The 23,085-nt window shown below is 34.8% G+C and overlaps 1 protein-coding gene across 16 annotated transcripts in view; it reads right to left on the bottom strand.

Annotated features, from left to right (window-relative positions):
• HEATR5A (HEAT repeat containing 5A) overlaps positions 1-23,085 on the bottom strand; it is a 64,567-nt gene that overhangs the window by 16,540 nt on the left and 24,942 nt on the right. For 10 of the 16 annotated variants that reach the window (XM_040560314.1, XM_040560310.1, XM_040560311.1 and 7 more), the window contains 15 exons: positions 22,779-23,029; positions 19,556-19,667; positions 18,500-18,652; positions 17,157-17,256; positions 16,255-16,364; positions 11,986-12,149; positions 11,712-11,887; positions 10,159-10,264; positions 8,990-9,180; positions 8,373-8,532; positions 7,135-7,324; positions 6,404-6,573; positions 3,466-3,492; positions 1,398-1,536; positions 127-309 (listed from right to left, as the gene is read on the bottom strand). In XM_040560314.1, coding sequence (XP_040416248.1) covers positions 127-309; positions 1,398-1,536; positions 3,466-3,492; positions 6,404-6,573; positions 7,135-7,324; positions 8,373-8,532; positions 8,990-9,180; positions 10,159-10,264; positions 11,712-11,887; positions 11,986-12,149; positions 16,255-16,364; positions 17,157-17,256; positions 18,500-18,652; positions 19,556-19,667; positions 22,779-23,029 — 2,232 coding nt within the window. The remainder of the gene's footprint in view (positions 1-126; positions 310-1,397; positions 1,537-3,465; positions 3,493-6,403; positions 6,574-7,134; positions 7,325-8,372; positions 8,533-8,989; positions 9,181-10,158; positions 10,265-11,711; positions 11,888-11,985; positions 12,150-16,254; positions 16,365-17,156; positions 17,257-18,499; positions 18,653-19,555; positions 19,668-22,778; positions 23,030-23,085) is intronic. The other 6 variants (XM_040560315.1, XM_040560313.1, XM_040560318.1 and 3 more) reach the window with 3 other exon arrangements.

Here is a 23,085-nt window from a genome sequence, read left to right on the forward strand (position 1 = left end):
TGGAAGATGAGATACACTTCATGAATGTCAAACATTCAAGAAGCAGTAACAATTCTTCAGTGACAGAATGTACTGTTACGGGCCTTATTTTCATTGTGTTCTCTACTAGAGTCTATTAGTACTTACCAGCTGAGGCAGCAAGAACATCTTTACAAAGCTTCAGCCAAAAAGAGAGCTTTTCAACTGCCATTGAAGTAAGCATATGACTCAGAGTTTCTTTGATATCTTGGCACAATCTTTGATCCAATTCTTTGTCCAGCAAGCCCAGCAATGCCCCCTCCAGGCCTATTTCTCTGATGTTAATATCTACTAAGAACAAAATCTGTGAGATGTATGCTATATATCATAAAACTAATTGCCACAGAAACACCACTGAAGGTTGCACACAGAGTAGCATGTAAACAACAAGTATCTAGTACTCAAATACTTTTGAAATAATAATATATATTGCTTTAATGCCATGTTTAAGTAATCTGGGTTAAAAAAAAACACACTTGGAACTTTTACAGATAATACTACCAATAGGAAAAGAGTTACCCCACGGAAATAAAATAATCCCACTCTGAATTTCACAACACTACTATCACCATAGTATCTGAGCTCCTGAAAAAAAATCGTCTTTGGCTATCTGATTCCTCACACTGAAACATAAGGTAAATCTAAAATAATCTTTTAAACTGAAAACAGAAGTTGTAATTATTCTCCAGCACAGCTCAAAAAGACAAGCACAGAAATATTTTTTCAAAAATCAGCATTTTTACAGAATGGCTATAATCCATCTTCTGAAAAATTTCAAATGAGCTTGAATTAAAATCCAAAGTGACATAATTTATTACCACCATACCTGTACAGAAGGGTATATAAGGATGAGCTAGTGATCATTTTCAGACCTTTTCGAAGGAAAGAGGGCTCCATACACTCAGGACATGAAAATTCTAGGGATCCTAGCTAATCATTACTTAGCTAATTCTCTGAAGAGGTCAACAGGAACTTTCTTCAGCAGGTTTTGCATACCTTCCCTCAATGACAGACTTTTAATTTAAGAGGAGATTTATATGGGAAAGTAGAACTAATTATGAAAATACATGTAAGACGCAGGACTATGAAGCTATAGGCTTGGGTTTCTCTAGAATTGCATCTGCATTTTTTAATTTAGTGACATTTACTATCTAGAGTATATGAAAAGCAATAGTATCTTTGTAAAATATTGTATTTTACCACTAAGAAAGGTTTGATGCTTCCAAAATTTTATACTATATAGAAAACTGAAGTAGAAAATCTTTGGGGGTTAAAGACTTCAACAAGAACATAGCAAAGTTTTCATACTCATAGTGGAGTGTGTTTCGAATTCATTATCGGTGTGTCAAGTTCTTTGATCTCAAAACTTCAATACTTACCTGGAGTAAAATCTTCTCTGCTCTCTTTAACTAGTGCAACAGCATATTCTGATACTTCAGCAGCTTCTCTTTGTACAAGCTGACGTAGGCAAGCTACTACTGCACGTCTCAATAACAAGTATGAGCTACAGAGATTCACCTGAAACGTGCAAAAAGAAACAATAAGATGGCTAACAAGCCTTTATAAGGTTGGTAATTTCTGAATTATTCCATAATTGCAGTTACGAAAATCTGTGAAGTCAGTAAGCATGGAATTGATGCTAATTTTTCTCAGCTTTTTTTTTTTTTCTAACTCCAAATAAAAGATTTTGCAACTCCTATAATCAGTTTTAACATATCAGTGCTTTTAATATTTTCTCACTAAAAGTAATTTACAAGACTGGTTTTGGGCCAGATCCAATTCCCACCAGTATCAGTAGAAAGGCCCCATTAACTTCAACGACAGCTGAATTGTGGTCTGGATGCATAAGGCTACTCCTTGCCTACAGAGTATATGTAATGGACTTGAAAACTCAGTGCAAGAGAAATATACTCAAATCATCGTCACATGTAAATAGGGAAATACCAATGTAATCAAAAGGGTGAGTCAGTCAACCAGGCTTTAGTAAATCTGAACTCCATGCATAAAAGGAAGTTTATAAGAAAGGTTAAAGAACACTGCTGCAATTTCTTTGCAAAAAATGATTATACTGTCAGATTACATCGTACTGTTTTAGAGAAGGTGAGAGGAAGGGAGAGAGTTACTGGTAAACGTATCACACTAAGACAAATCAGCTCTCCCGAGCAGTTTCCAGCAAAAACTTTATGGTGTCATCATATTTTAGCATCACCAAGACAGTGTGGGTTTTTTTGTTTGTTTTTTGTTTTAAATACTGAAAAACATATGATAGATTCACTATCACAGAAACAAGCAAAACCCCTTAAAAAGGGGGAAAAAAATCACCACCACAAAACAAAAGCAAACAAAGAACCCCCACCAAACCCATTGCCTCAAGTTTCTTTGTCAGAGCATTTTGATTTTTAATTTGCTTGACTTCAGTTTTAAGAACATTTTTAAGGGGATCCCAAAGATAAATGAACCACATGCGTGGTCAGGCAGGACAGCTACACCAATATTTACGAAAATTCTAATTTAAGCTTAAGTTATCATCAGAAAAGTTATTCATTGCAAGTAAGCAATTGTGTACCCTTTGGTGCACAAAGGAGCTGTCACCATCCTTTAACTAAAATAGACAGAGCTGAGTGTCTGCTGCAGGGAAACCTCGTGGTAAGGTCATGCTCCTCATTTGTCAGCAAGAGGTCAATGTATGTTAATCAAAATAACTAATCTTTATCAGTTAGTTAACATAGTTAAAAATAACAACTTAAGAACACAAAGAATAAGTGATAAAAAATTCAGCTTTGTTATGTTAGTAAAACTAAGCAGCATCTTCCGAATTTTTGTACATGCACGTGAACCTACGATATTCGGAATTATATATTCAGTGCACACATAGATACACTCTCTACATAATTCTTCTAAAAGAAAAGTAACTTGACTCAGTAAGCATTTCTGCAAGATACTTCAACTGAAACTTCACAAACAAAAAATGAGGCTTTTAATGCAACATTTATGCAAGCAAGCTACACATTCTATTGCAAGTTGGACGTGCATAAATTGCATGCTCATTTTTAAAAGGGGGGAAAAAAAAGAGAGGATCTGATTCAAGCTACGGGACAAGGCAAGATGCACATTTTTCATCTCTCTCATTTTCCCATGTTCTCAGTAGGGGACACAACTAAACAAGAGACGAAAATGCAAGCACCACATACAAACTTAAATGAACAAATAATTCCCTTTCTGCACTGGACATGGTAAGATTAAAATGATACCTAACTAAGCACATAAATGAAATGTGTGTGCCTTCTGCAGAAAGTTAGGAAGGGTCTGGTTAGGATGGCAATCAAATGTCACTTGACATGCTAAAAGAAATTACATTAAAGTGGTTAAGAGGAAGAGATAAAACATGAAATAAAAACAACACTGCAAACTGCTAAAGTTCAGGATTAACAAGGCACAGGGACCTACCAACACAGAATTATCCAACAAGATCTCCTGCACAAAAACAAATGACAAACCAGTCAAGACAAAACCAAAAATATAAATATCACAGTGATACCAACCACACAAGGAGACCACTACATGTAAATTCAGTATATATTAAAGTTCAGAATGCTATCTCAAACATACCAGAATATGTATTTGTTTAGTTTATCTTACATTTATGAACAAAGTTAAATCGCAAGCCAGCTGCCCTTAAAATTAGTACTTAAAATAAATAGTACCAAGACAACATCAGAACATATTTATTGACACTGTATGTTTATTTTGTTGCAAAATGTCTTGAATATCTTGCAGCTGAAAACTGGAGTGTTCACTACATCATACACTTCCACAGATAAACTCCCTAGAAGGCTGTGCTTACAAAAGCTAACTTTAGAACTAACGTTAGACATGACAGAAAGATATGATTTCTATTCTGCTGGAGCCAAGAATTTAACTGACAGGATATGCACCTGTTAGATGCCAAGCCCAGTGCAAAAGATCCAGCTGACAAACAAGGAATACTTCAAGAAGCTGGAGAAGGGAAACTAGATAAAGACATGCATATGTACATGATAAAATAACTAACTAATGTAATAAATGAATAAAGAACCGAACTGGTGAAGCTGTTGCCTGGGCCATGTTTCATCAGTGCTAGCATAATGGTCTAAATTCTGTGGGGACCTGAGCCCATGTCATCCTCTAGTGGGTGGAGGAGGTACTTTGCAGCTGCAATTGTGTTAACATGCCTAATGCTACATTTATGAATAAATAAATAATATAAAGAGAATGTCTATTTCAGAACTTAAAAAGTAAGTTGGAAGACAGAAATTTTCTGCAAACCTTGGAGGAAGAGGGTAGAGAGGAAAGTTCAAAGATCACTTATCTGACAACAGATTCTTTGCCTCTCTGTTTTTCTGCCTTAAATAATGAGTGCAGCGATGAATATCCACAGTATCTCATGCCCAACTTTTATACTTTACTTCTTAAGACTTGAAAAAGCCTTGCCAAGGAGGAATGTCACACTTTGGTTACCGCATATAAAAATTTAAACTCATGGAGAATGACTTGCTGAAAGTCACCCTGCATACTAAGTGCAGTCAAGGGCAGATCTCAGAGCCAACCAGTGGCTTACTCTGCTTCTCTATCGAGATGGTGAGGTAGAAGGTGGAAACTATGTGGATGCATGGTGAATTTTGCAAATATGTCTGCTTGTGCAACTATCTTCTCACTGAAATGCAAAGCACACATTCAAATCATCTCCGTTTATAACACTCACGAGTGACATATTGACATGTCCTGAATATCAGCAACACTGGCCTTAGTTCTATAAGAAGTTCTTTACCATGAGCAAAGTTCAACCATGTAAGGCCCCTGACTTTGGTGGAGTCCTCTTCTTTGAAGCTCATTATAGTTTCAGAGGACGAAGACGCAAGTGTGTATAGATGCACAAACACATATACCAAAGCCATGAAGTATGCTTCTTAATTTATTATTATTTTAAAGTTCATAAGGTATTTTAGGAAGTAGTTGAGATAATTCCTAAAAATAATAGAAATCGATAACGTCATATAGACAAAAAGACTTCATCGTGACATCCTATTTATTCATAGCTACTTGGTATTAGTTAGAGAGATCATATTGTACATGAAAGCAGACTGTAAACTCCATGGACTTTCAAATGATCCCAAATGCTAAACACATCCTCTGTGCAAGAGAGTGACTCACTTCATTTGTTTCAACTCTATCAGTGTAACAAAAAACGTGTTTTGCCTAGAAAAGAGAAAATTGGAGCTGATGCATGGTAGAAGAAAGAGCACTTCAGACTGAGTTCCAGCTCTGCAACTAGTATATATATGCCTATGACGATATGAAGCTGAAAGAGCTTGTCCTTCAATTTTTCCTGGCTCCCACGATCATCTTTGTAGACAAATGGAATGAAGATAAATGGAAGGTATCTAAACTTGATACAAAGCCAATATATGGTTGGAATTGATATACAAGCATTACCCAGGGGAAGACGTGAATAAGAGCTGTGTTAAGATAGACAACAGATTTAAAATAAACAAACACACATACACTTTGTCTTTATTTTGTTCTCCTCTGATTTACAGGGAGACTAGACAGAGTTTTACTTAAAAACGAACAAACAGAACCCTAGCCCCTAAAAAGACACAAAGGCTAATAACTACCAGAAAATTATTGTTATTTTCTTGATAGAACTAAGTGTCTGGGAGCTATTCAAAGAGAGAGATACTCTGGGAAAACAAACAAAACCCAGCAAGCAAAAGAACCCCCCTCTTTGTCAAATAGGGTTGAAAAATTTTTTTCTGAAGACCTCATTTCAGACTATTACTTATGTAAGTGTCAGAAAGTTTTACACTGGCTACCAAGAAGTTAGTACTCTAAATCATTAGTACTGAAGACATTACAAAACAGAGAAATCTACAATTTTTCACCGTCATGAAAAAAACAAAAACCAATCCTCAATAGTTAGTATACACACTGCTTTTTGTTTCTTCTTCCTCTTGGTTTTTTTTTTCATTTTTATTCCTTTACCTAAGACATAAATGCAACTGAGGAAGAATTTTGGCCAGCTAAAATAGCTGGTAAAATCCAGCATAAAACTGTAATGGATAGTATGTTCTAACAGACAACTGGCCTGATTAAGAGCAGCAGAACACACTTTCAAGTAGTTCAGAAGGACAAGATTTTTTACAGTGTGCTCTCTTATAAAGGGAAACAGAAACTGAGAAAATAACCAAAAACATGGAGAATACTTGCCTAAAGGAACACCCCACCACCACATAATGATCACTTACACTGGTTAAAGAACCATCTGCATTTTTTAAGCATTTCTGAACTCAATATTTTAAAATACAACTAGTATTGTATTGATATAGACTAGTAAACATATACTCACACATAGGCAGCTTACAAGGTTAGACAAGTTGACATGTCGGGGAGCAAACATGTGAAGCTGCTGAAGACAAGAGATGGCTTGAGCCTGAACAAGGCAGTCAGGATTATCTTGCATCACTGCACAGCCCAGGAGACAGGAAGTTCTTAAGGCTGAAACTGTCGCACTGCTGCCTATATTCAGAAGAAAAAATGTTAGCTTGTTTGTTCTTTAAAAAAAACTTTTCTTTCAAAACATAACCCATCTTTACCCCAAGCTACCTGTAACTCTCATCCTCTTGAAGAATACTGTGTGCATCTATCTGTTATACTCTGATATCAATGAATCTTATTGCTCTGTGGAAATTTCAGTGTTCAGGTAAGTAAAACTTGATGCATCATTTTAGGTGGCCAAATTTTACATGCCTGCATCATAGCTAAGACAGACTGGCACCAAACTTTTTAAGTTGTAATACCTTATGTTTTCATGCTACGTGTAAGAATTATCAGCCCAATGCAAGGCTTGGAATACCATTTCAAATTAAAGAAAAGATGTCAAAAAGAAACACTATTTTTGGAAAACCAGCAGCCATGTCATCTTGATTGCATACTCATGGTCCATGCTGCTGAATTGCAACAAGGAAAAAACTTAACAGATGTTTATTTGCTTATTAAATTTGAATTGCACATTCAAACAATGTTTCATAATTTTGATGCTTAAACCAAAAAAGACTGGCAATATTGTATAATCCATACCTTGCAACTCAGGGCCCAGCGTGGTAATCAGTGCATTTAAACAGCGACCAAGGCTTTGGTGAACTTCAGTGTAGGTAGGAGGCACAGTCAACAACAATATGAGAATGAGAGATAAGGTAGGTTCCACATGCACATGATACAAGGGGCCAGCCAAATCTACTATCAGTGACAGAGAGTGTAGTGCCCATGCCTGTAAAATAAAAGAAGCAACCATGTTATGCCTATAGGACAGAATATACATAACATCTTTTAAAAACTGATAGTGCAAAGAAATTCAGTTTGTGTGATAAAAAAGTTGTCCTTATAGGTTCCCAAGGGACAAATGGAGACGTTTTAGAAAGCACTTTTAAGAACCAGGTGCTTAGTAAGCCATTTTGAATATTTCATGAGGAACTTTGTTCTGCAATTAAAGAACTGTTTTAAAAAATTGTCATTCTTCATTTCTAAAAAATAAATTAATGACAGGTTAAATTAATGTTATTATTCCTCAAACACATTGTTTGTAAAATGTCTTAGAGTCCCATGTGCAAGAACAACAGAATTACCACAAATATTACAAGAGTGACTAAAACATGGTTTGTTTTTTTTGTCTTGATTATTTTGCACCAATAGCCACATCTGTTTCATGCCAGCATACGGTGCTTCTCTAAGTAAAGATAATGTAGATGAGGCTTAAAATAATTCTTTAATTGGAATTTAGATGATCTCATGCAATACACTCAATGTCTCTTAAAGCTATTTTAATAGATAGTTTTAGACAGGAATAATCTTCAAAACATCTTGCTTTATTCAAGGAACTATCTTGACCAAGTTCTGTAGCATTCAAGCTACAAATCCGTTATTTACTACATAATCCCTCATGGAAAAATGCTGTGAAGCATACATCATAGCAGAGACCAAAACCAACAAGAACAGAAAAACCAGGTACCATCTCAAGGTCAAGATAGAGGTAAACATGAAATTAATCAATTCCTAAAACATCTGATCTTGTTTTTGAAGCCAGCATATTTTAGCCTTATGATCCTCATTGATCATGAAAAAAGAACCTCTTGTTTCTCATCAAAGCTCTTGCTTGGAAGGTAGATTTTGAGCCTGGGCTACAGTTTTCATTGCTGCTCCAGCCATCACCTGAGAGTTATATCTAACAGATTGTGAAATGTTATTCTTACAAGAAAAGAACTTTTACTTTAAAATGTAAATCAATTAATTTGTAAGAGAACGTTTTTAGATAAGTGTACCTGTACATCAGGAGAAGTATTGTCCTGAGATAAAGTATAAAGGATTCCAACACATGCATTCAGGTGCTGAGTAGAACCTATTCCTCCTAAGTACCTATACAGACATCCCAGAGCCAAAGAATGGCCCGTTCTTGACACCACATCTCTAGCAGATTTTAGCCTAGTAATTATAAGGAAAGAAAGCTGTTAATGTGATATCTAAAACTGATACTATGCAATAAGCACATCTACAAATGGAAATTGTAATACATAATCAGCAAAGTATTTTATTAGACATGGTTATATTGCAGAAATTCTAAGTTTATCATCTATCACCTGAAAGAAGTAGCAAAAATATTTTTAGATACACTTAAACAATGTCATTAGAACAGCAGCCCATCTAATTCATTTGCACGTCTATGTGCTTACTTAGACAATCATCTTAAATAGTAAAACTAAGAGCTATATGCAGAAACAAGGCAATGCTTTTTCCTGATAATTTCTCAAGTGACATCAAATTAAAAAAGGCATACAGCTTTTGTGACTATTCTTTTAATTATCATCATACTGGGGCCCAGGTATATTTCAAGTGTTTTTAAAAACTCAACGAGTAATTTACTGTACTTTTTTGAACTTACTTGTCAAAACTAACTTGTGCTAATCCAGCAGTGAAGGCACTGTCAGAAACCACCTGTGCCAACCTGGCCCAACACTCTGCAGCAGCACACCTTAGAAGGGGATTATTGCTTTCCAAGGCACCCATTACCAATGTAAGAGCAGACCTTTTAACTTCTTCTGGACCTAAACTTCCTTTGCAGTTGGCCAAGTGCTAAAAATAGACAGTAAATATATTAAACTTCAAGGCAGTACAGTAATCAAAATGTGTTTTTCTGTCAGTCATGAAAAAATTTCAAGATCTGCAGAAGGAATTGGATTTTATTTCCCTCTCATCTGAGGAGTCCCTTAATTTTGATTTTCTGTTTGAGAGTTAGAAGTCTAACTCCAGATAAGCAAGCATCATATCACAACATTATACTATCAACATTCTGATTTTAAAAAATAATGGATAAATTGTAGAAGAACACAATAAACCAACACCCTAACAAAAAATTCAGGAAACATCGAGAAGAAAAATAGTAACAACAGAATAATGACACAAAGGAAATCAAAAAATCCCAGTCCAAAAAAAAAAAAAAAAGAGTATGAGCAAAAACTAAAGCAGTTGAATTGCATACTAAATATGCCAGAAATACTAATACTGTATAATGAGAGGTCTTGCCTATTATGAAAACATTTTGTCTTATTTTGAAGAAAATCTAAGAAGGAAAGAATGACAACTGCACGTGAATAGAGGAAAACACATATAAAGCATCAGGGAAAAGCAAAGAACAGCTGATAGCAATGAGATGATTTTTACTCATCTTTACTTGTCTTTATCTCTACAGTATGAAATATGAACGAAACAGTGAAACAAACGGAAATGATGCTAACAGAATTTTTCCATCTATTTCCTATTGGAATTACACTAGTATAGATTGTAATATACTATAGTGTACTAAAAAAGTTTTTTATCACCCTTTAATGTTAAAAATGGAAAAAAATTAACTGTGACTATTCAGCACTTCAGGAATATGACATTACAAATATCGCCTCAGAAAACAGTAGGACTGATTTCTACCTAGATGGTTAATGAAAATGACATCTACAAAGACACACTTGAACCAAAGGATGCCATGTTTTAGTAACAGAATCAACATTTTGGGCTGGGAAAGTGGAAGACAAACAATGGAGAGAAACAAAGATTTACCTTCAAGGAAGTAGAAAAGGCTGACACAACATTTAATTGTACTATTTGTTGCCGTGATCCTTTTGTTTGCTTTATGGAATTCAACAACTGTTCTAACACCTGGAGCCTTAAACAAAAAGAGAAAAAAACTCACAGAATTAAGAAGTGAAGGAAAATCAATCTGTCTTTTTACTTTATAACACATATCAAAGCCTATATTGTATAGAGAAAGAGTTGGAACAAATATTTTAAGTCTCAAGCCTTTTCCTTCAACTGGCATCCTATTACTTTTTTTTTAATATTCCCTATTACATGATCATACTCTAAGTTCATGAGCTTTTTACTTTTGTTCCCTTATAACTTATATGTTTGCATATAATTGCTGATATTTAAGTAACATTAGACATACTATTAAAAGGTACTGTATATGGGAATGATATATTTTGCCTTATAATTGAGAAAGGAGGAGTTAAAAAAATAAAAAAAAATCTAGTTATACGCAGTAAATAATTCAGGTATTGAGAAATGGGTGAAGAACAACCAGCAACCTGATGACAAGAGGGGTAAAAAGCACAGACAAACTGGTGGGAGGGGGAAAGTAGTTACTCATGAGAGAATGAAGATGGAAATAAGAAAAACAATACGAAGCATGGGGCAATTTTACTGGCAGGTGTGCGTGTATAAAAACAACTGCCTTAGGATTACACTAAACAAAACTCCATACAGTGACAGAATAGCCAATCTAAGCAGTGAAGACATCAAGACTCAGGACTCACATGCTGAACACTCATCCTTTACAGGAAATTACAAAACCATCTTCACCTACAGGGATTGTGATTTGAGGATTAACAACAAGTGGCTTTAAAAAGACCAAGGTACATTTAATCAAAAAATAATTTATTTGCTCTGATGCTACATTCAAGAAAATTACCAACAGCATGAAGAATAAGCACCAGCATGCAAAAATGTTGATGAATTTCATGCCTCTGCAATTGGCATGCTTATGTGGCAATCAAAATGCCATGTGGGCAGTGGGAAGACATATACAGACACACAAAACCCAAGAGAACTATCTAATTCCTTTCAGCCTTCTTCATCCTTCTTCTAATTCCTTCAGCCTTTACAGAACTGTATGAAGACACATATACTTGTTTCTCTCCATTCACTTTTTATGCAGAATGAGGCAGTGAAAGGGTTAAATTTTGCTGCGACTTCTTACCTTTTTCCCTTGTTTGTTTCAAAATGTTTAGTAATTAGGTATTGTACTGTAATAATTGTGTAATGTTATTTTTTTTATTGTTCGGCCTTTGAAAACAAAACTAATATTTTTCTCAGTCAACAGAATTTATTATGATGACAGTAAACTCTTACTGGATGTGCCTTTGTATTGTGAGCAACTTTAAACAGAAAGTCTAACCATTTTCTAATCTGAATAATGTTAATCACATAGTTGACAAAATCTACTTTCATAATTCACTCATTTTTTCAGAAATTTCTTCGGTATTCAATCTCAAGCACACTGACCATCTTTTAGCATCTCCCAAATTCCCCAACAGTTAAAACTACTACTTTACCTGTGAGTTTCTCCTATATGGGAAAAAATAACTCCAAAAAGACGAGTTGCTGCACTGACAACAGACAATACAGGAGGTAGTGGTTTAGGTATTGAATCACGCTTTGCAACTTTCTCATATATTGAGTAAGGGTCATACTCCAGGCTGCCTCCAGCTACGTTGTTACCTAAAAGGAGCTGCAAGATATAAGTAACCAAGTCATAACCAGCACTGACCTAAATAATTAGAACTGAATGAGAACACAGTGCCACCAGTGTATTAGGCCAAGAAATACCTGCTCTTCAATAAATCGGTGGTCAGTCTCTTGCAGTAAGGGACCAAGTAAAAGGAGATCATCTTCGTGACAAAGGGGTGGAAGCAAGAATGTGGAGGCATCGATCTGGCTATCTGGTATAGTTAAGTCTGCAACCAGCTCTTTCAGAACAGCACAGAAGCTTCCTTCAAATGAAAGAAAAAAATATTCAAAATTTTCAGTTAATTACTTGCCATGTGCAATTTTATGAGCAAAAACATATTTATACTGAAATAGCAATATCCATCTAACATTTTTCTGAAGTTCTCAAATAGTTAACTGGAGAACACTCTCTTCTTGCTACAGAAAACAACGGAGCACTACTTAAGGTAAACAAACTCTGCATACAGTGATCTAGAAGATGAAAAACAGAAACCTTTATCTTTACAGAAGGCATAATGCCACTAGTTAGGTACATTTACAGTTAAAATAGAGGCAAAAAGGCACTTAGAAGGACAGACATAGTTCTACCACAAATTTGCTGAAAATTAATGCTGTGGAATGTGTTACATAACCAGGCAGGAATACTTGGACTTGGCAAGCAGAAGCCATTTAAAACATTCATAAGGTTGGTAACTAACCAAAAGCTACAGACTGTACTCCACTGTTTCAGGAGTTTGCACTCACAAAGCAAACCATGAGGAATTTACTCTGCATTACATTATGATAGTTTACACTAGTAATTAAAACTTTCACATATTTTTGTGTCTAAAAATTCAGCCAATATTGTACATTATTATACTTAAAAAAAACAACATCAGGCATTCAGAGTCAGACTAAATTTTTTAAAACCGTCCCCACACTGAAAGAACCTTTTCTGGTGCTAAACCATACATGCTGAGAAATGCCTCGTGTACTTGATAAGTAGTATTGAAAACCACTGCAGAATTGATCTTAAAAGTGTATACATATTCTTTATACAAGTGTTACATATGAGTTTTAAGATTGCAAAGTCAAGGTGTAATGAATTAGAAAATGTCATCACTATGTGAGGTAATTACCCTGTAGCACTAAAGTTGCTTATATTTTCTCAACACACAGAAGCTCCAAAAAGCGCAACACCACAGTTGCAACCACGTCTCTCTCCTGCTTCTGATTAGCCTCTGACTAAAAATCAAGTATGTCATTTTTTTCCAAAATGCTTAACTCAAATCTCAATTTTTAAATGATAGCACTGTCAAATATATTCCAAGACGCAGATACTGTGTCAAAGGGACAGAAATTCAGCCTTAAAAAAACCAACAAAACCCCACCAAATTAAGAACAACCAGAAACTGCTCTTTCATGAGTTGTTATATATCACAGTAGAATAAAGCTAAATTGAAAAATCTCTTTTCTATGAAAACAGTTTTCCAAATCAAATTTAATGCTGATACTCAGCATTTTTAACCGAGTTATTTTAACAAAGTAAACATTTATTTTACTTCCAGCCACTTAGCGATTCTCAACGTGCCAAATAATTTTATCCCAGCATAAAATAGATCCAAATTTTGAGCCAGAATGTTGTTCCAGCATTCTAACCACTCATCTCATCCTATCAGGGAAGAGAAATGAATGCTTGTATTCCATTTTATGGTTTAGACAGGAGAATATAACAAGCATGAAAAGCTGAAGAATGTAAAGAACCCTAATGAGTTGTATGATAAAAAACCATTAATTCCAGATCACAGAAAACAGAAGCAAATCTAATAAACAAATTTCAAACTACCTGTGTGAAATTCTTAAATTGAACATTATAATTTAAAATTGTATATTAATTCACAAGAAAGAAATGCTTTAGCCTTAAAAATATAAGCACACTATCATCCAAAATTAACGAGACATGGAAGTGATCTAGAATGTGAATCATCACCTTTGAAACAAAAACACCTTTTCCCAGCCTGACAAATGCATATTTTCTATCTGCTACATTGCAACGTTTTAACCCTCTGCACATGACCAAAGAAAGCAACTAAAACATTACATGTTTTTCATTGATGTTTGAATTAACCTACTACATTCTCGTGTCTGTCAACTGTTAAAATAAGGTAAAAAATCAGGTTCTACTCTTGCACACTCACAGTAAGCCTTCAAAATTCCACTGTTTGATCTTACTGGTGACTGGAAGCATCAAGACAAAAACATCACTGATGAGGAAAGAGAGCAGGAAAGGACCACGCAGAACCTAAACAAGTCCTAGTATCATAGACCTCAGAAATCTGAAGGTTTGAGTTAAGAAAGCAGCTTAGAGCTATGATTACAGACTGTTTCCAAACATTTCTTTTGTTGGATACTTTGTTTTGTTCCACTTTTTTTTGTTTTTAGATCCACACTGTTTGCAAATAATTGGACTTATAACTCAAGTTATATGAGGCCCTCCTCAACAAAACGAAACACCTTGCAGGTTTCTAGCCTCTGTCTACCTTGATCTAAGAAAATGAAAATAGAAGAAATAAAACAGGTGAACGCTCCTCATTCAGTGCATCACTCTGAACCATGCAAAACATGCCAGGTTGTGCAACATGACTTTTTTTTCCTTGTGATAATAACTAACATTAGACGTAGAAGAAAGCATCCAGAGTTCCATTATCATATTGTTTTCCCAATAATTTATTTTTTAAAATCCTAGTATTTGCAAAGGCACACAGTTTCTCCATGAAGCTGTCATACTAGAAATACTATAGAAAGAAAGGTATTTCTTATAATCTTTACCTTAAAAAGATTTTTAGCATTTCTAAATGACACCTACTTACATGGTTAAAATACAATAGACCTTGAAAACAAGCTCTTGCAATGTATCTTTTTCCATTCTTTCTTCAGTCCCACACGGCTATATTACAAATGGGTGAACAACTCAGACTATCTATCTGTCAAACTAGTGTTTTGATTCTAAATGCTATTTACAAAGCTTTCAGCAGTGTGACAACTTATTCATAACCAATCTTTTAAACTTTATTTATTGGTTCTAGATTGCAACACCCTCAGCTAGGACGCTGCTTTCTCCCAAGACTCAGACTTTATGCATCAGACCGTAAAATAGTATTTTTCAATAGTTAGACTATATGCAGAAATCCCAAACAAACCAAGAAACTGTCAAACTTGCCCAACCTCAAACACCTGCATTCTAAAAAATTTTGTCCCCTGTAATAAAAGAAGAAAAGAACTTGCTCTGAGGGATGGAGGTGACATTTCAAGCTTTTAAGCTTCAATTCACAAATGAATATTATACATGGCGTATATATATATAAAATAATATATATATATATAAAACAAGTGCTATATTGAGACCTGAGACATGACAATGACTAGGGCAGAGAAATCAGTGATTTATCCTTATGAGGATTCCTTTAGCAGTTACCACTAGATGGAGCAGATTATTTGAGTGAGCATTTCCTCCATGATACAGAAGGCACAACTAACTCAATGGCTGGCTGGCCCATATGGGCCCATAATAAATATGGCCCAGCCCAATATGGGCTGAGTCATATTTATTTTAGTCTATACAGTATTGTGTGGCAAACTATTCACGTGACAATTTAAAAATGACAAAAATTATGTTTTAGTTGATCTGGTAGTAGCTATGGTATTAGATTAGATTTTAAATATGGCAAGTTATGTTCCGCTCCAGAAAAGTGAGTCTGTTCCCAGATTCTGTTTACATGTTTCTTTAAATACATTTTTTAAATCAGCAATATGCACAGGATAAGATTAATATATCTGTTATACATAAGTCTCCTTGTAGCAATTACTCTCTCCCTCTTCAGAGATCTTCAAAAGCCATCTGCACATGGTCTGGTGCAAGCTGCTCTGGGTGTCCCTGCATTGGACCAGATGACCTCCAGAGGTCCCTGCCAGCCTTAGTCATTCTGTGATTCTGTTAAATTAAAATCTTTTAATGAATCTTTTTCAATCGATTTATGCTGAGATTATATCGTTTGGATTAAGAACTCAGTGGAAAGTCAGACTAGTATCAAAAGGAAGTCAGTTCCTCAAATAATTAAAAATAGCAAGGTTGTCTACCTTCAAGTTTCAACTACAAATATCACACAAGTCTGTATTTCTAATAGGAGATGGAAGAAAAGGAAGAACATGAACACCAACTTTTCAAAACCAATGTGACTTCACTACAATTTCATCAAATATAAACAGATGGACTAAATTTGTTAGAAAAGGTGAAACTACATCTTGCTAGCTGAAAATATGTTGAACAAAAATTTAAAAATGAGCCCATGACATTTTTAACAGATATTGCTTTGTAAGAAAAGTACATACCTTCATATGTCTTTGGAGGCAATACTGCCAGTAATTCATAAAGTTTATGTCTGTAAACTGTTGATGATGTTTTTAAGGAATTCCCGTATGACTTACATATCGAAGAAAGCCTTAAAATACAAAAAGCATATTAAGACATTTTAAAGAGTTTAAGGATTATGCATCACTGGTTTAATTTGTATTAGACTCTACTGAATACTTCTAAAATCTATACATCTTGTAGGTACAGTTTTGATTTGCACTAGCAATAGCAGAAGGGAAACAATTTATTTCACATCCTCTGGCAGAACCTCTTGGTGGTCCATTCCCAGTCATTCCTTTTATTTAATACTAGAGAAATAAATTAGGTTTTCTATTGCCTTTGGTTGTACCTATATTTATTACAATTAACTTTTTTTTGTGCATATATGTTTTGTGAGTTAGAGTTTAGAGTCCAAACACATTAAATCACTACTTATTCTGAAATAGAGGAAAAAGTTAAAAAATTACAAAACTCTTTACAGCTCTGTTGTCAATCTAAATATAAAACAAGACCATCTATAAAACTTTTTGTCCCACGGTATTCTTGAACTTAGCTTTTTTATTATATAAGAATGACCACGGATACACACAAGTGTATATGTTCAATAAAAAAAGAAAGCAGAATAAAGGCATTAACTCAACAAAAGCATACAATAATTTCTTCCCTTAGTTTCTTTACATAATAGTTTAATACGTAAGACATTATTATGCCAGCTATTATTGTGCCAGCTAAAGTCTTCAGCTATACAGCTAAATTCTATACTCTAACTTCGGTTCTTTTGAAAATAAAGTTCTTAAGAAAGTGCACTAAATCAATTGCAAGAAAACTGCTCTGTAGCTTTTCAGAATCAGAATCTCATTTAACAGTTTGATACACTTACTGTGTCAATAAATCAACAGCACCTGGGAGAGGAGGAAGAAGTCTCTGAACGACTTCATCCGTAAGAAGACCAGCACAGTGGGAAACAAAGCTTTTGATAGCTAAAAAAAGGAATTGGAATTTAACTTAATTAAAGTGAGATATCTAGAAAAAAAATCACATAATTACCTCACTTAAAATTTAAAAATGGAAGAAAGCATGGGAAAAAATGCATTTTGACCAATAATTTAAGAAACTGATAAAATCATAAATGAAAAAAATTACATTCACAGATGCATTGTTCTGGTGTCTCAGCTTGGACATTTGTACCTTGACTTCTAGTTGCATACATGAATGTAAGCATTTTTTTTTTTGCTATGAACTGAGTTATTGAATACAACTCAACTTCATGATAACTCCATGACAATTATAATAAAAGAAAAAAAATGGGAAAAGGATGATGATCAGATTACCTACTGCTTATGTTGTTAGTTTTCGCTCTAAATTTAGCTTAATTACTGTACTTTAAGAAGCAACTTACATGTACTTAAGTATTTTTCATTGTTTACAGAAAATTAAACTTGAATTAGTGTTTCAAAAACTATCTAGAAAATATACGGCATAAAAGACCTAATTCCAAAATAAACAAATATTTAATGATTAATTGTTCAGGTTACTTCTAAAATGAAATTACTTTTGAATTCCACACATTCTGATAGATTTTAATAGAGAGAGAATGGTGATCAATATACTGCAGCTCACATTTCTGCTATGCAAAGGACTCGTTAATACTCCAGAGTATATGACTGCAACACGTTAAGTATTTGAAGGGCAGTGAAATGGTCTTTTGACAACCCAAATTCCCAATATTTCACAACGAAATGCTCTCACAAATTTGTTTGACTGATTCACCAAGCCTATTTTGCTTACAGTAAGTCAGCTATTAGGTAACAGAACTGTTATTTACTAAATACAGTAGACTGTACAAGCGACAGAAGACATCCTGGTTTGTGTCTTCAGATGCTACTGTGATATGCATGTTAAACAACAACATCAACAAAAAAGAGAATCCTTCCTGATACCATCTACTGCTTGGAAATAACTGATTTGAAGAACAAGAGAAAGAATCCTATTCTGTCACATATTTTCATTCTGATTTTTTATTTTTATTTATTTTGCAATAATGAAATACACGTATATAGATACACATAGGTAAATATATATATACACACACAAGTTTGTAATGTTGGAGAGTGAATACAACCTCTACCACACAGGAAAAGAAATCTATATGAAGTATCTTTGTTCTTTCAGATGGAAAACCAAACCACCAACCCAACTTTAAAGACAGTGCATCCCACTTACCACACAGAGCACCAGCACGGCCTTCCAGTGTTACTTGCCACGTAAAAGAATCTCCTCGTGTCTTTTCTGTTTCTAGGTCTTTGGGGGATGATGGAAAGACGCACTTCCACAGTAACAGCATTCGTGGCAGATGGTGCTGGACAACTGCAGGACCTGTAGGTATTGACAGCTTTCATACCAACGTGAAGACTCAGAGCAAAAATATTCTCTTTGGTTCTTTTTTCTACATTCACAAAATCATTACAGCTGCAAACAAATCTTTATGCTACTTTCCCAGCCTACTCACGTATCATTGGTCAAATGTTTCCTCGGTATTCCATTTTCATACATGACTACATACCCACTGACACATTTACTAGTAAGCCACCAAGTCAGCTACAGCCTCTGTCTTACTAAGCACAGACCCTGGGGATCACCACCATAGAAGAGAGATAATGCAATAGCAACATTCAGAAAAGCAAACGTTTGTTATAAAGTTATGTAGTTTCAGGTAATATTAGCATATTTTCCCTAATAAAAGAGAAAACTGGGAGCCATTGGGCTGACATAATAGCTGAAAACATGAAAAGTGGCTTAATACATGAACAAAGCTGTCAACACACATTCTTCATTAGTGGTTTAATATTAGAGTCAATAATCTGAGCAGTAATAAGTATCAGAAAGTTCAGTAATATTTCAAGTGTCTGACAAGAGGGAACAACGCTCTTCTTATTCATTTTGTGCTGGGACAGATCTTGAAATAAATACATAAATAAATAATCACTGTAAATGTTCATAACCACAAGGACATTTGGTTAGAGTGATTTTGAAATTTTACTTTCCATATTTAATTAACAGCGGTCCCAACCAATGTTTTTTAGACATTATTTCCAATGACCTAATAGCAAATTTTAAAGTAATGGCATTTTTATTTTAGAAAGTTTTCTAAATATTTACATTGTTATTTTAGAATTATTTTGCAGTGATAAGTGAAATTAAACATCAGAAAAAATAAATTCAGAGACAGAACATTGAACAGGTCAATTTAGTTTAAGTAAAATGTACTAAGCTATTTACCTAATGTCATGAGGGCAGCTATCAACAGCCATCCAGCCTGTGTTCGCTGCACTGAAATGCGACTGTTCTGAGAAGCAGAACACAACAAATCTTCTGCTACAGTCATGATTACCTTCAAAATTAAAGAGAAAAACAGAGCATCAGCATCTTAGTAACTAACTGAAATGCTTTTTCAATTGTATTTGCTACTTCATTGTCCCCAAATACAACGTCATCTTCCTCTCAGGCAACGGAAAAAAAACTGAGGCTTATGTAGTAGCAATGACGGACTTCAGTACTAGTCTAGGATGGCTTCAACAGTTGCTGTGGGGTACCAGCTAAGTTACTTAGCTTCTCTGTCCCTTCTTTTACCAAAAGTAAAAGGAGAGCTGATAATTCTCTTTAATCCTAACCATACATATTCCTGTGAGTTCTGATACTCTATTTATACCACTATATAGAAAAAGGATAGCGTAAGACCTATGAATTACAGCTCAGAAGAAGTCGCAAGAGGGGTAAAAGATCTTTTTATCCTTGTTTTAGCATAAATCCTACAATTCTCATTGACAGTTTAGAAATCAACAAATAGTATGAATAAATAAGCAAGTTAGAAGGGTATGCTAAGGCATAATTCAATCCTGTCTGATCTTCTCCACAATAACTGCATGTGCCTACTGATGTGCTACATGCAAAGTGACAATCTTCAGTTGGTAGAAAAGCACAAACTACCTAGAATTTACAGGGAAGAACATACAGGGTGTCCATGGACAATTGCCACAGGTGCCTAAAACTTGTAAGAGCATTCTGCAAATCGCTGGCTTCACATTGTGTTTCACATACAGATTTCTTAACTGTTTAAAAGTATTTTTTTTCCTTATTGTGTTATAACTGATTGCCAAAACAAATTGCTTGCAAATTACCGTTACAAATAAGTGCCATTATCAACAATATCATGAAAAGCCTCAGTAAAGACATCCTTACACAATTTCTTCGCACACTTCTAAAACCATGAAAGTTTCCACGAGAGTTAGCTTCATGAAAATTTGAAGTTTGTGAACTTAGAAAACTTCGTTAAACTGTAAAATATTTTACCAAATTCCATACTACTATCAGTTGGTTGCAAATGAATAAATTTATTTCGATAGATTTTTGATTAAGGTTTAAAGTATTTGATTCTAAAATTTAAAAAGCACTTGGTATATTCTAAGTACCTGATAAACAAACATCCTAGAAAGGATTTCACTGAATGATTTCTGACAATTTTTCTATCCATGTTCTAGTAGAAATGTTTTATTTTCAAAAGATTTTTTGAAGTACAAACACTAGTATGGAATGTTACATATAAAACCACTACTTATTGTCTTGCTTTGAATAGGTTCCACCTGCAACTCTAACCACTCTCTCAAAGGAAAAAGTATTAACATAAAACAGCTTCTGTCCAGATCACTACTGTCTACACTTGATATTTCCTTTTCAGAACTGCTCTGTTTAACACTGGTCTCTTTCAGTTCCCCAGAAGAGGAGTTAGTTGGGAAACTGGCAGTGTTCCTAGGAAAAGGGCTTTTGTCAACTCTTCTGTTCTCCCCCCTGCCAGCTTAGTACAGAATACAGTGTTTCTCCCACACTTTTCTTTGCCCTCCCATACCTCCTCCTGGCCCTATTTCATCCTATTCAATTACTCTAACAGAAATCTTTGTAAAGAATTAAGTTTCTCAGTCAAACAGATATTTTAGCTGTTTAGGTGTATAGTATTTGAATGGCCCTTTTCTATACAACTAGCCAAACAACAGTCGTTTTGTTCTCTCCCCATGGTCTTAGAGCCAATCATTAGATTAGATCCCCATGGTCTTAGAGCCAATCAACAGTTTTTAAAAGCTAAGAACTTTTTTTCCCCCTAATAATATGAATTATTTCATCAGCATTTGGTAAATTGAATGAGAACTGCACCTAGTAATGTCTGTTGAGGAGTGGAGTGGAACTGCTAGTGCTCAGTAACAGTGAAAAGGTGGCCCTGAATCACTGGTAAGGGTGATTTTTACTAATATCCTAAAGCACTCCTTTCATCTTACAGAGGTGTAACAACATCAAAACCCACAATCCTTTCGACAAGTTGCGCCTCTTCTGAAAATATCCTTTCCACAGCCAATGGACATAAAGGTAGAAGTGAGAAGGTAAGTTTCTACGTTTTGCAAAGAATTAGAATGTACTGCTGATATTTGTGTTGCACCATGTTTTTCAAGCTGTGAGCAACACTGTGGATGAAGTGCTTATTGAGATGGTAACAGCTTCTTCTTCTGACCTTCATTTCTCTATCAGGATATCCATAAAACTTCAAAGCACAGTATATCCTATCTGCACTAGCAGAGAGATTGGCTCAAGTATCTTACACTATGATAACGCAATAAAATTATTTTGGTTAAATACTATTTATTACCATGAAAGTGTATATCTGTTGGAATTGATAAAAAGCTGTTGGACTTGACTAAGGATTTTCAGGATAACAACTGGATTATTATTATTGGTGTAAGCGTTGACTAACCGTACACTGCAGTCACTGATGGCACTGGGAAATATTGCTTTGGCATAATCTGTGGTTGAATGAATTTCCTTTCAGGACGTTTATTTCTAACATCACAGCATGCAGTAGATTTGTATGTATACCTTTTTATTTATTATTTTTATGAAAAGAAAAATCTCTTGATTTGGCAAAGCTTGACACATTTCAGCAGTTCTCCAGTCTAGCATTTTCTTACCATTAACACTGCTGTGAAGCTTGTGGGAAAGAGACAAAATGTCAGCTTTCTAATTTAAGCCAAACTGGCCCAGCATTACAGAAGCTGTAATGTTGCTGGAAAGAATTTAGTTTGAAATTCTGAAAAACTTAACTCTACTCCAAAAATGTTTTCTCTAAGTAAACCTTTCTTTAGGATGTTAAATTTAAGTCCTCACAGCTCCACAGAATTGACCTCTATCCCAAAACAGGTAGTAGTACATAAAAAACTTCCCCATTAGAAAAAAAAATATGAGTCTGAATGGTTAATAAAGTCATTAATGATGTTTCCCAAAAAATTCAAAATCCTGACACATTTGAGAAAAGCACTTGCTTATTTGAAATCCCCTTCTCGAGCAAAGAAAATGTCACAACAGTATCCTGCTTTTTGTGGTCATGTGATAAAGAATACATGCAAATACTGCTGCAAAAGACATCAAATAACAGTCTAGAAGTAAAGTATTCAGATCATACCTTCCCTTTTCCATGTGGAATTCCTAAAGGACAGTGTTTTACTGCACCCAACAAAGCAGCAACAGCAAAACTGTAGCCAGTTACTGCTTCCGGGGAAGATTTCAATGCACTCAGACGTTCAATGCTACGATCCAAGAGTAGGGACACATAGGAGGGCAATGCTACTGCAATACAGCGTAAACACCATGCTGCTGTTAGTCTAACTGAAATGCTGGGATGAAGGATGACAGAAATTACTGCTTCCAGAACTCCTGAAAAATACAATGCATAAACATGTTTAAGAAGTTGGCAAGCAGATGATCCCTAA

Source organism: Cygnus olor, chromosome 5 (assembly GCF_009769625.2).
Source record: "Cygnus olor isolate bCygOlo1 chromosome 5, bCygOlo1.pri.v2, whole genome shotgun sequence".
NCBI lineage: Eukaryota > Metazoa > Chordata > Aves > Anseriformes > Anatidae > Cygnus > Cygnus olor.